At 40.9% G+C, this 14,410-nt stretch overlaps 1 protein-coding gene across 1 annotated transcript in view; it reads right to left on the bottom strand.

The window, feature by feature from the left end:
• The window catches only part of LOC124032118 (homeobox protein aristaless-like 4), a 57,469-nt gene extending 45,686 nt beyond the window's left edge, over nucleotides 1-11,783 (bottom strand). The window contains exon 1 of the mRNA XM_046344242.1: nucleotides 11,062-11,783. Within this exon, the coding sequence (XP_046200198.1) occupies nucleotides 11,062-11,416 (355 nt within the window). The 5' untranslated portion in view covers nucleotides 11,417-11,783. The remainder of the gene's footprint in view (nucleotides 1-11,061) is intronic.
• Nucleotides 11,784-14,410: the final 2,627 nt, after the last annotated feature.

The following is a 14,410-nucleotide window of genomic DNA, read 5'->3' as shown; positions in this document are numbered from 1 at the left end:
GGCAAAATGGCTTAAGGACAACAAAGTCAAAGTATTGGAGTGGCCATCACAAAGCCCTGACCTCACACTTATAAAACATGTGTGGGCAGAACTGAAAAAGCGTGTGCGAGCAAGGAAGCCTACAAACCTGATTCAGTTACACCAGCTCAGGAGGAATTGGCCAAAATTCACCCAAAAATGTGGTCGCCTTTAAATTGTTTAAAGTTAAACTATTTAAAGGCGACCACATTTTTTTTTTTTTTTAACTAGGCAAGACAGTTAATACAAACAGATTCTTATTTTCAATGATGGTCTAGGAGCAGTGGGTTAACTGCCTGTTCAGGGGCAGAACAACAGAATGCACCAATTTGTAAGTCGCTCTGGATAAGAGCGTCTGCTAAATGACTTAAATGTAAATGTACCTTGTCAGCTCAGGGGTTTGAACTTGCAACCTTCCGGTTACTGGTCCAACGCTCTAACCACTAGGCTAACCTGCCTCCCCAAATACCAATTGAGTGTATGTAAACTTCTGACCCACTTGGACTGTGATGGAAAAAAATAAAAGCTGAAATAAATCATTGTCTCTACTATTATTCTGACATTTCCCATTCTTAAATTAAAGTGGTGATCCTAACTGACCTAAAACAGGGAATTTTTACTGGGATTAAATGTCAAGAATTGTGAAAAACTGAGTTTAAATGTATTTGGCGAAGGTGTATGTAAACTTCTGACTCCAACTGTATTTTGTTACATGCTTAATTGAAAATTTGCACAAAGGTTCTAAATAAAAGGAGAAATAATCAAATAAGAGTAAGTACCTTGTATTTGTTGAGTATAATTCAAAATGTAATGAGAAATAAGCCTTTACATGTGATTATTTTATATAAACTATTTATTCATTGAATTTACAGAAAATGTGCTATATCGTGATATGTATCGTTAGCGGGATATGAAAGTACCTATATCGTGATATGTATCGTTAAGCGGGATATGAAATCACCTATATCGTGATATGTATCGTTAAGCTGGATATGAAAGTACCTATATCGCGATATGTATCGTTAAGCGGGATATGAAAGTACCTATATCGTGATATGTATCGTTAAGCGGGATATGAAATCACCTATATCGTGATATGTATCGTTAAGCGGGATATGAAAGTACCTATATCGTGATATGTATCGTTAAGCGGGATATGAAATCACCTATATCGTGATATGTATCGTTAAGCGGGATATGAAATTACCTATATCGTGATATGTATCGTTAGCGGGATATGAAATTACCTATATCGTGATATGTATCGTTAGCGGGATATGAAATTACCTATATCGTGATATGTATCGTTAGCGGGATATGAAATTACCTATATCGTGATATGAGATTTCGGCCATATCGCTCAGTCCTATCATATCATGTAGTAACCCAAAAAAGTTTTAAACAAATAAAAAATATAGTTTATATTTGAGAATCTTCAAAGTTGCCACCCTTTGTCTTGATGACAGCCTTGCACACTATTCTGTACATATAAATACATGATGGGATGTACAGACATGATGGACAGTATGTGGATAGAATATGTAGTATATCTGAAGAATACATTTATAGAATAGCATATGTACAGCAATAGTTAAATAGGATTGGCCTTGACTATAATACAGTATTTACATATAAAGTGGGTAAAACAGCATCTAAACCTTATTAAAGGGACCAGTGTTCCATTATTAAAGTGACCAGTGTTCCATTATTAAAGGGACCAGTGTTCCATTATTAAAGTGACCAGTGTTCCATTATTAAAGTGACCAGTGTTCCATTATTAAAGGGACCAGTGTTCCATTATTAAAGGGACCAGTGTTCCATTATTAAAGTGACCAGTGTTCCATTATTAAAGGGACCAGTGTTCCATTATTAAAGGGACCAGTGTTCCATTATTAAAGGGACCAGTGTTCCATTATTAAAGTGACCAGTGTTCCATTATTAAAGGACCAGTGTTCCATTATTAAAGGGACCAGTGTTCCATTATTAAAGGGACCAGTGTTCCATTATTAAAGTGACCAGTGTTCCATTATTAAAGTGATCAGTGTCCATTCCATTATTAAAGGGACCAGTGTTCCATTATTAAAGTGACCAGTGTTCCATTATTAAAGTGACCAGTGTTCCATTATTAAAGGGACCAGTGTTCCATTATTAAAGGGACCAGTGTTCCATTATTAAAGTGACCAGTGGGACCAGTGTTCCATTATTAAAGGGACCAGTGTTCCATTATTAAAGGGACCAGTGTTCCATTATTAAAGTGACCAGTGTTCCATTATTAAAGTGACCAGTGTTCCATTATTAAAGTGACCAGTGTTCCATTTGACCAGTGTTCCATTATTAAAGTGACCAGTTAAAGTGACCAGTGTTCCATTATTAAAGTGACCAGTGTTCCATTATTAAAGTGACCAGTGTTCCATTATTAAAGTGGACCAGTGTTCCATTATTAAAGTGACCAGTGTTCCATTATTAAAGTGACCAGTAAAGGGACCAGTGTTCCATTATTAAAGTGACCAGTGTTCCATTATTAAAGGGACCAGTGTTCCATTATTAAAGGGACCAGTGTTCCATTATTAAAGGGACCAGTGTTCCATTATTAAAGGGACCAGTGTTCCATTATTAAAGTGTTCCATTATTGACCAGTGTTCCATTATTAAAGTGTTCCTGTTCCACCAGTGTTCCATTATTAAAGACCAGTGTTCCATTATTAAAGTGACCAGTGTTCCATTATTAAAGGGACCAGTGTTCCATTATTAAAGGACCAGTGTTCCATTATTGACCAGTGTTCCAGTGTTCCATTATTAAAGGGACCAGTGTTCCATTATTAAAGGGACCAGTGTTCCATTATTAAAGTGACCAGTGTTCCATTATTAAAGGGACCAGTGTTCCATTATTAAAGTGACCAGTGTTCCATTATTAAAGTGACCAGTGTTCCATTATTAACCAGTGACCAGTGTTCCATTATTAAAGGACCAGTGTTCCATTATTAAAGTGACCAGTGTTCCATTATTAAAGGACCAGTGTTCCATTATTAAAGGGACCAGTGTTCCATTATTTGACCAGTGTTCCATTATTAAAGTGACCAGTGTTCCATTATTAAAGTGACCAGTGTTCCATTATTAAAGGGACCAGTGTTCCATTATTAAAGTGACCAGTGTTCCATTATTAAAGTGACCAGTGTTCCATTATTAAAGTAACCAGTGTTCCATTATTAAAGTGACAAGGGTCCCATGACTATGTACTATGTGCATTTGTCATAAACACTGTCCATAGTTTGTTTCTATTGGATACAATTTTGGCACAAATATATTCCCATGCAGACACTTACTCTCAGTACTATCAATCCAATGTGTTCGCTATCAGCGATATCACTTCCTGGTTCTTCTAACACATATTCACATTGTCCAACTCTGGCAGGAGGCCATCACAACACAGCCAGGAGATTTTATAGTATTTTACTGCAGAGAAACACATCTCCACTCTATGACAACATCTGTGGTGTGTCCTCCAAGTCGTAGTGGTGCAGAATGTATTGAAGAAAACATTAATCTGTGGTGAATTCTACCGTCTCATAATATTTAAAACAAGATCAATAAGATTAGTCAAAATCTTACATCTAAAACCTCCACTTCAAGTCATTTTTTTCATTTGTGTTTTATCACCATATAAATGGTCTCTTGGTCAGGACATTGAGTCCCTGAACACAAGGCATTGTGGTAGGTTTATCATCAGCATCACACAGTCAAACAGTGTGTAGTGTCGTCTTTTCCCACAGCCGTTGCCAGATTACATTAAGCGAGAGTCATGTCATTATGATGAGGAGATCAGCTCTCTGTTATCCAGATGTTTCACTTTAGCCCTCAGTTGATCTCAGATGCAGTGTTCACAACTAGCTAACTAAGCTTGTTACCGAAAGTATCTTCTGAAGATGCATAATGTCAGTAAATCCTGAAACAAAATAGAGGACATGACATGTGAGTATTTTCTTCACCTTTCTCCAGATAAGGCTGAAAACTACAACATTATCCCACATCAAAGTACTGCGACAACCTCAGAGACCCATGATGCAAGACGATATGTGAATGTAAACATTCGCCCGACTCACGTATGCCTGCCAGTGGCGAAGTGATGCCCCCCCCCCCCCCCCCAAGACACACAAACACACACACACACTCACACACCGTTCTCCCTAAATCACTCAAAACGGCGCTCCAAAACCAGAAACCCATTTCTGACGTTTGGTTTATTTACTTGGGGGCATTGGTGAAACGGGGTTACGTACACCAGTCCCACTCTGTCATCTCACGGTCCATCTGACAGACTCTGTGGCTTTGGAGGGACCGTGATGTGGAGTCTCAAATAATAACTATAGAAGTCATTTACAGCCAGCATTCCAAATGGCACCCTATTCCCTATATAGTACCCTACTTTAGACCAGAGCCCTATAGAACCCTATTCCCTATATATAGTGCACTACTTTAGACCAGAGCCCTATAGAACCCTATTCCCTATATAGTACCCTACTTTAGACCAGAGCCCTATAGAACCCTATTCCCTATATAGTGCACTACTTTAGACCAGAGCCCTATAGAACCCTATTCCCTATATAGTGCACTACTTTAGACCAGAGCCCTATAGAACCCTATTCCCTATATAGTACCCTACTTAGGGTTCACTGGTCAAAAGAAGTGCACTGTATAGGGAATAGGGTGCCATTTGGGTCACACGTTACACATCTGGCTTGCATTAATGGGGGTAGCTAACTCTCCTGTAGTGCTGTGTGGCTGGGTACGGCCTGGTCGACATTCCTGCAGACTCCTTCTCTGTTAGCACGCCATCAGCTCCACCGGTGGTTTGCTCTCAGTCATTGTTGTCTGTGGTCAGGTACAAGTTTATATAGGTTGAGGCTCACAGTCCCAAAGGTACAGACCATGGAGGTTTTCATCTATAGCTCCTATAACGTCCCGTGGTCCTGTTGTCCCATGTATTGCCTGAGTGCACTAGCCTTTAGCGTGTGTATACGACCAAGCCTAAGGCCATATCTTTGGTAGTGTTACTCGTGGATCACACCGACAGCATAGTTGCATTTTTGGTACAACAGAATTACATTCATTTCCAATGAAAACGCTGCGTTTGCCTTGCAGCGTTGTGTTTGCATGAGGCAGTTGCAGTGCGTTCGTTCGGTGTGGTGCAGTTGTTGGATTTATCTAACATATGTGTCAAACTGTGCGTGTAGACGGCTCGACAGAAATGGTCGCAGAAGGTGAATGTGGAACTTTTGTTGCACACATATCCAGGTGACGCCGCGTACTATTTTGCGTGAAACACTGTCGGTGTGTTCGAAGCGTTAGTGCCATTTTTCGCAAACGCTCTGTGGTTGTGAACGAGCCTCGTTAAATGATGATAATGCCTGGTGTAAAGACGAGCAATATAGTTGATTTGTTGTGGTCAGTGTCTAAAGAGAGGTAAATCGTTGTAAATATTTCCGAAATATGTGAAAAGAGCAAAGCCAATGAACAGTGATAAAGACTTGTTAAGTCAGAAAGTAGAAAAGTACATTAAATGGCAACTGTGAAAAAAAAGGGTTATTTTTGCCGAAGCTGTCTGCCTGTGTTCCAAGATAGGTGTGAATATAACGGGGATATACTGCACCTTCACTGCCAAAAAAATCATGTTGGGTGTGTATGGGTGTGTGTGTGTGTGCGTGTGCGTGTGCGTGTGCGCGTGTGCGTGTGTGTGTGTGTGTGTGTGTGCGTGCGTGCGTGCGTGCGTGCGTGCGTGCGTGCGTGCGTGCGTGCGTGCGTGCGTGTGTGTGTGTGTGTGTGTGTGTGTGTGTGTGTGTGTGTGTGTGTGTGTGTGTGTGTGTGTTAGCAGACGTGTCATAATGAACTAAAAAAAGGCATGCCCATTGTCCCCCAACACTAGAAAAGTGCACCATACCATTCCCATGTCATTAATAATAAACCGTCGACGCGCATGTAGTTACGATACAACCGAGGTTGTGCAATATCTCCTCCCGGTGAGTAGACTACCAAAACCCCACACAAGCCAGTTGATGCCTGAGGCTTTAGCTAACCTCCCAACACTATATCCTCCCCGAAGCTATCTATCTATCTGGCTGTAACATTTTATAGAATAACATTACAGAGCTCTCCTCTGGGAAACGTATTGTATTTAATGATCGCAGTTTAAACGGTTCGCTGTGTCATTGGACTTTGCCAGATGTTTTCGTTCGATGGAGGGGTACTCTAACCTTGGCTCTCACCTTGAGGAAATAAAACACACACACTATACACAGTGAGATAACGATTTCACTCGGTATAAAAGGCCTGACTCCCATTGTTTGCAGTCACGGGAAAAATAGTTTACTTTTCGCTTTATGGGGTGTATTTTAGCATGGTTGTGTGCTGGCAGTTACGGCAGAAACTCGTTATAATACAATCTGATCCTCGGTTTTAGTTTTTGTACCCTAAGACATGTTGACGCTTGTCATTTGGAATTCACGCTTTTATAAGTTATTTAATTTAGTTTGGAAATTAAATGCAAATTAAACCAAATGATTATTGTTGTTATGCACTAGTTCCATTGGTAACGGCCTATAGTCCGCGCAGCAGTTATTGTTTTTAGGAATTAGCTCAAGTTTACTTTTTTTTTGAGACAATAAATAAATAATTCATTTACAAAAAGATCCACTAATAATAATAATAATGATAATAATGATCATAATAATGTGGAGCTAAAATTACAATATTATTAGGATATAATTAGGATATAATCTGCTTCTGTTTTAGGTGTTTTAAAGGCTTTTTCTTTGTTAAAGTCAGATTTAATCTAGATTTAATGATCGGGCTGTGCTTTCTCTTTAAAATCTCCCCTGCCTTGTAAAAGACACAACCACTCCAAAGGTCGCGCATTGGATCAGCAACACAAACTGTGTCATTACATCTTTATAACAGTCGCTTTGAAATAGTTTAAATGCACGTTATTCTCTGGAACAAATATGTAAACGATGTGAGAGCATAATTATACCTTTATTCCCTTTCTTTGGGCTCTGTTTAAACACAAAACTAGATTATTTTAGTTTCAGTTTTGCTATATATATATATATATAGATGTGTGTGTGTGTTTTACTTTATTAACAATGAGGTGCATCAATCCAGGAAATGACAGGCCTATATTGCATTCGCAACTCTTTGCGGTTTCGAACATCATTCACGTCTCTTGCCAGAGTCATTACGCTGTGCTGTTGTGCTAATTTACATTATAATTATGCCCTAATCCTCCGTTCACCGTCGAGTCGTCATGATATTACTACAATTAATCTTGTAAATTGCTATGAACTTGGAACCACAGTGTAACACGAAATAGCGTCACGTTATTAAGTATGTTGTGGTTTACTTTGCGTCCTGCGGCCTTGGTGAAAGTCAATCCGCGCGTCTTCAGCTGTCCATAGCTGTGCCATACAGTCAGTGAATTTAATAAGAATGTGGCGTACGAAACAAAGCATGTAGGTTTGGTCAATTTTGCCCCCACAAAAAAAAAAAATCAATGCCGTGCGCGAAAAGAGTTAGCACAACGAGTTTAGACTGTAGTTTATTTCAATAATTAGCCTGTAGGATTTTGACCTGATGGTTTTAGGACCTAAACGCAAGTGCCGAGATATTATTAAAATCATACTTCAAATCTGTGTCATTATAAAACACGATTTCTATTCTCCGGGTTTATGAAATGTTTGTTTCGTTAATATCTTATTCACTGAACTGGAGAAATATAATGTTTTTGATATTGGGAAAACGAACTCTTTGCTCACGTTAAGGGAGCAAAAGGGTATCCTTTCCCAAAGACATCCACATCAGTTTACTATACCCTGTCAGGTTGCCCGTGTGTTCCTATTGTATCGTTAGATCTTATAAAGACAATGGTTTTAGATGGCAGGCCGTGATTTAGAAATCTAACCAAAACCATAATGCATGCATATGCGTGTATGATTGTTCAAATTTATACTTTACACTTTGATGCCTGTCATTTTGTCTCAAAGCATGGCGGCGTGCGTGTGTGTGTGTGTGTGTGTGTGTGTGTGTGTGTGTGTGTGTGTGTGTGTGTGTGTGTGTGTGTGTGTGTGTGTGTGTGTGTGTGTGTGTGTGTGTGTGTGTGTGTGTGTGTGTGTGTGTGTGTGTGTGTGTGTGTGTGTGTGTGTACGTGTACACGTTTTACTACACTTGGTAGTACCAGAAGTCCTCACAAGAATAGTAAACCAACTACATTTCAGAGAAGTGAGAACATTTGACCAGTCTTCACTTATAATAATTATATTTTAGGTTTAGGGGTTAGATTTAGGATTAGAACTAGGGTTGGGGTTTGGAGGTTAGGTTTAGGGCTAAGAGTTAGGGTTAGGTTTAGGTTTAGGGATAAGAGTAAGGTTTGGGTTTAGGGGTTAAGAGTTAGGGTTAGGTTTAGGTTTAGGGATAAGAGTAAGGGTTTGGAGGTTAGGTTTAGGGGTTAAGGTTAGAGTACAAATGAGGTTAAGGGTTAGAGCTGGGGTTAGGATTTGGAGGTTAGGTTTAGGGCTAAGAGTTAGGGTTAGGTTTAGGGATAAGAGTTAGGGTTAAGTTTAGGGCTAAAAGTTAGAGTTAGGTTTAGGGCTTAGAGTTAGGGTTAGGTTTAGGGGTTAAGAGTTAGGGTTAGGTTTAGGTTTAGGGGTTAAGAGTTAGGGTTAGGTTTAGGGGTTAAGAGTTAGGGTTAGGTTTAGGGGTTAAGAGTTAGGGTTAGGGTTAGGTTTAGGGGTTAAGAGTTAGGGTTAGGGTTAGGTTTAGGGGTTAAGAGTTAGGTTTAGGTTTAGGGGTTAAGAGTTAGGGTTAGGTTTAGGTTTAGGGGTTAAGAGTTAGGGTTAGGTTTAGGGGTTAAGAGTTAGGGTTAGGTTTAGGGGTTAAGAGTTAGGTTTAGGTTTAGGGGTTAAGAGTTAGGGTTAGGTTTAGGGGTTAAGAGTTAGGGTTAGGTTTAGGGGTTAAGAGTTAGGGTTAGGGTTAGGTTTAGGGGTTAAGAGTTAGGGTTAGGTTTAGGTTTAGGGGTTAAGAGTTAGGGTTAGGTTTAGGTTTAGGGGTTAAGAGTTAGGGTTAGGTTTAGGGGTTAAGAGTTAGGGTTAGGTTTAGGGGTTAAGAGTTAGGGTTAGGGTTAGGTTTAGGGGTTAAGAGTTAGGGTTAGGTCTAGGTTTAGGGGTTAAGAGTTAGGTTTAGGTTTAGGGGTTAAGAGTTAGGGTTAGGGTTAGGTTTAGGGGTTAAGAGTTAGGGTTAGGGTTAGGTTTAGGGGTTAAGAGTTAGGTTTAGGTTTAGGGGTTAAGAGTTAGGGTTAGGTTTAGGTTTAGGGGTTAAGAGTTAGGGTTAGGTTTAGGGGTTAAGAGTTAGGGTTAGGTTTAGGGGTTAAGAGTTAGGTTTAGGTTTAGGGGTTAAGAGTTAGGGTTAGGTTTAGGGGTTAAGAGTTAGGGTTAGGTTTAGGGGTTAAGAGTTAGGGTTAGGGTTAGGTTTAGGGGTTAAGAGTTAGGGTTAGGTTTAGGGGTTAAGAGTTAGGGTTAGGTTTAGGGGTTAAGAGTTAGGTTTAGGTTTAGGGGTTAAGAGTTAGGGTTAGGTTTAGGGGTTAAGAGTTAGGGTTAGGTTTAGGGGTTAAGAGTTAGGGTTAGGGTTAGGTTTAGGGGTTAAGAGTTAGGGTTAGGGTTAGGTTTAGGGGTTAAGAGTTAGGTTTAGGTTTAGGGGTTAAGAGTTAGGGTTAGGTTTAGGTTTAGGGGTTAAGAGTTAGGGTTAGGTCTAGGTTTAGGGGTTAAGAGTTAGGTTTAGGTTTAGGGGTTAAGAGTTAGGTTTAGGGGTTAAGAGTTAGGGTTAGGTTTAGGGGTTAAGGTTAGAGTACAAATGAGGGTAAGAGTTAGGGTCAGGTTTTGGGTTTTGAATGGGAATCAAAAAGTCCTCCCAAGTATAGTAAGACATAGCTGTGTGTGTGTGTGTGTGTGTGTGTGTGTGTGTGTGTGTGTGTGTGTGTGTGTGTGTGTGTGTGTGTGTGTGTGTGTGTGTGTGTGTGTGTGTGTGTGTGTGTGTGTGTGTGTGTGTGTGTGTGTGTGTGTGTGTGTGTGTGTGTGTGTGTGTGTGTGTGTGTGTGTGTTGAAGTCTATTCCTCAGGTGAGAAGAGGTGCAGTATATCATCGAACCGTATAGTTTTCAGTTTATTGCTTAAATGTCAAATTTCAGAGACTGGTCGGAGCCTCTACGCTATCCTCTACGCTATCCCTAAAATCTTAAAAAATAATCACAGTCTAATTAGCTCCCCTTACTTGTGTGGAACAAAAGTGACAGCGTGCTATAAATTGGATAAGTTGGTAGCCTCATGTATGACGTTTGCTGATGTGTTCAGAAAGTATAGTGTAGATATTCAAAAGTAAACTTATTAGGCTACGCAGGTATGCTGTTGAGGTTCAAGTCATCAAAATATCAACACAGACAACAAAAATACAAATCATACAGAATTAGGCAAGCCTATGTCAGAATGAAATCGTTCAGCATTATTTGTCATGATTTTATTGAGCTCAACCAACAACGTGGTTTCATAAAATGTCTAATGGTCAAGTAGTTTCTAACAGATAGCATGCGTCTTCCTCTTCCTGATAGATGGAGGATTTAAGGGATTTTATCAAATGCTGGGTTCGCTCTAACTAACTCCAGTTACACTCTGGCCTCATAAAATCTGCACATTTGTAACTGTTGTTATGGCCCCTTGCCCACACTGTTCCTGGTTGTTAGTTCAGTAACCTATCCATTGCTTATTTTGTCTGTTTGGGTGCTGATTGACAGACGATGGCCTAGCCGCCGAAACGTTTATTTTGCTTTCGTTGCCTCGCGAAATGAGATTTAAAAAATAACTTTTTATTTGAGTGGAAACTGTTACAAATATGAATAGGATGTCTGGATTTTAGTCAAGGCACCAGTTTCGAGCGCGTTTGTTTCAAGAACCTTTGGAATGTTGCTTGTTCCCCAGGCGAACGGCGCTCCAGAACCGTTTGGAACTCACCATAGCAGGGGATGAGCGCGTCGTTGTGTCCTCCGCTTTCCTGGTGGAGTTTTTCGCCTTCCGGGGGTGTTTTGCAGGTCGGTCGTTGCATGAAGAGGTGGTATTTGTTGAAGTTGTTGCCCTCCTCTGTGCCGTCATCCAGTGACTGGCACTCCTGTTGGAAAGGACTCCGAGACTTCTCCTCGTAACCCTGTTGTCCTTTGGGTAGGAACGTTGGGCTGTATTTGGTTTCACTCGGTTGGAATATTCTGAAGGGATCCGATGGTTGTTGATCCCTACCGTGTGGCGAAGGCGTGTTATAATATGAATCCATGGATGTCATATCACAGTATGAAACGCACGTATCTGCGTTCATTCCTAAAAAATCACCCCCCAAAAAATGGAATTGAAAAAATCCAAACCGTTTGTTTCTTCGTTCTCCTTTAGCCCTTGCAGCAAGAACTCTTTCTCTCCAGCACTGGCGAACACACACACACACACACACACACTCTCACACACACTGCCGCATCTGGGGTTGGTTATAAAACGAATTAGATTTTTTTCCAGAGACTTGCAGAAGACTGAACAAATGAATGCAAAGAAAACCCCCTGAAGGTTTACCGGGGTAAGGAACCGAAATGCCGTTGCTTTACAGACGATGCCACTGCTGGCCCCACTAAAGTTCTCTGCACGCGACCCTGGTGGAAGTCGGCGCCAAACCAGCTCTGTTATTATTCAGACAACAGAGATGGAGATGGAGATGGGAGGTCAAGCAAGAGGGACATTTTTTTTCTTGTTTTCTTTGTAAACACGAGGGAGACACAACACATGACATTCATTTGATTAGGAGTTAATAGGACTGCTTTGATAAATGCACATCTTGTGCACATGAGAGATAATTGCTCTGAGTCAATTATATTTTTCACCTTTTATTTAACCGGATATATATATTTAAATATATATATATAAACTCAACAAAAAAAAGAATTGTCCTCTCACTGTCAACTGCATTCATTTTAAGTGAACTTAACATGTGTAAATATTTGTATGAACATAAACAAGATTCAACAACTGAGACATAAACAAGTTCCACAGACATGTGACTAACAGAAATGGAATAATGTGTCCCTGAACAAAGAAGGGGGTCAAAATCAAAAGTAACAGTCAGTATCTGGTGTGGCCACCAGCTGCATTAAGTACTGCAGTGCATCTCCTCCTCATGGACTGCACCAGATTTGCCAGTTTTTACTGTGAGATGTTACCCCACTCTTCCACCAAGGCACCTGCAAGTTCCCAGACATTCCTGTGAGGAATGGCCCTAGCCCTCACCCTCCGATCCAACAGGTCCCAGATGTGCTCAATGGGATTGAGTTTCGGGCTCTTCGCTGGCCATGGCAGAACACTGACATTCCGGTCCTGTCAGGATGAACCTGCAGCAAGGGTACCACATGAGGGAGGGTCATGTCAGGATGAGCCTGCAGGAAGGGTACCACATGAGGGAGGGTCATGTCAGGATGAGCCTGCAGGAAGGGTACCACATGAGGGAGGGTCATGTCAGGATGAGCCTGCAGGAAGGGTACCACATGAGGGAGGGTCATGTCAGGATGAGCCTGTAGGAAGGGTACCACATGAGGGAGGAGGTTGTCTTCCCTGTAACGCACAGCATTGTCATGCTGGAGGGCCATGTCAGGATGAGCCTGCAGGAAGGGTACCACATGAGGGAGGATGATGTCTTCCCTTTAACATACTGCGTTGAGATTAACTGCAATGACAACAAGTCCCATAATGCTGTGACACACCGCCCCAGACCATGACGGACCCCCCACCTCCAAATCGATCCCGCTCCAGAGTACAGGCCTCGGTGTAAAGCTCAATCCTTCGACGATAAACGCAAATCCGACCATCACCCCTGGTGAGACAAAACCTGACTCTCAGTCAAGCCTCTCTCGGCCTATTACGGACAGTTTGATCACTGATGGAGGGATTGTACGTTCCTGGTGTAACTCGGGAAGTTTTTGTTGCCATCCCGTACCTGTCCCGCAGGTGTGATGTTCAGATCCTGTGCAGGTTTTGTTACACATTTTCTGCCACTGTGAGGACGATCAGCTGTCCGTCCTGTCTCCCTGTAGCACTGTCTGTGGCGTCTAACTACGGACATCGCAATTTATTGCCCTGGTCACATCTGCAGCCCTCATGCCTCCTTGCAGCATGCCTAAGGCACGTTCACGCCGATGAGCAGGGACCCTGGGCATCTTTCTTTTGGTGTTTTTCAGAGTCAGTAGAAAGGCCTCTTTAGTGTAAGTTTTCCTAAATGTGACTTTAATTGCCTTCCATCTGTAAGCTGTTAGTGTCTTAACGACCTTTCGACTTCAACATCTGGGGCAGCAGGTAGCCTAGTAGTTAGAGCGTTGGACTAGTAACCGGAAGGTTGCAAGATCGAATCCCCTTACTGACAAGGTACAAATCTGTTATTCTGCCCCTGAACAAGGCAGTTAATCCACTGTCCCTTGGTGTCACTGAGAATAATAAATAGTTTATGATTCATTGAATAAGCATGGAAAACAGTGTTTTAACCCTTTACAATGAAGAACGACGGAAAGACGGAAAAAGGGAAGTTTCTTTTTGTTCTGAGTTGATGTATATATATTTAGGAGAGCCCTAAATCTAAATAAGCACTAACATATTGTGATGCATATTTAAATTATGTTGCCTGTAGCCTATATGGATGAATGTAAAATATCACTGGGCACAGACCTCAATTCAATGTCTATTCCACGTTGTTTCAACGTAATTTCATTAAAATGACGTGGAAACATCGTTGATTCAACCAGTGTGTACACAGTGAATGGGATGAGACTTTTCGTTGTGGTCCTGGCAATCATTGTGCCAAATTTGTTGAGAAGTGCCGATACTGTTTTGGTTTTAGCCTATATATTTCTTTCCGATTTTCAAATTCTACGTACTAAATAGCACAGACAAATCAACACAAACTATAGCCCTAAAACATTGTCCTTCTTTTTGTATAAAATTGATCATTTTCCATTTATTATTTAGAGCCGTTTTGCCCTCACTTCATCAGGTAAATATTTGACATGGCTCCTTATAGCAATACACCGTTTATGTCAGTTTACGCATGTGGTTCATATTTCATATTTCTGCGTGAAATAAAATGTTCTTCTACTTTCCTTGGTTTCTAACTGCCATTTGATACATGTTTTCCTTGTGCCCAATGGTGAAAATAGTGTTGTTCATGATTGCTGTAGGGTAACAAGGTTATCGAAATGAAATCCCTCCTCTGCAGAAATTAAAACAAGTTTATTTTATTCGTTTTTCTTGAAGCGGCAGGCTATTATGATATCATTAAAGGACT

Source organism: Oncorhynchus gorbuscha, linkage group LG01, assembly GCF_021184085.1.
Source record: "Oncorhynchus gorbuscha isolate QuinsamMale2020 ecotype Even-year linkage group LG01, OgorEven_v1.0, whole genome shotgun sequence".
Classification (NCBI taxonomy): domain Eukaryota; kingdom Metazoa; phylum Chordata; class Actinopteri; order Salmoniformes; family Salmonidae; genus Oncorhynchus; species Oncorhynchus gorbuscha.
Note: the sequence above shows the minus strand (reverse complement) of the source record. Positions and strands in the feature narration are given on the sequence as shown.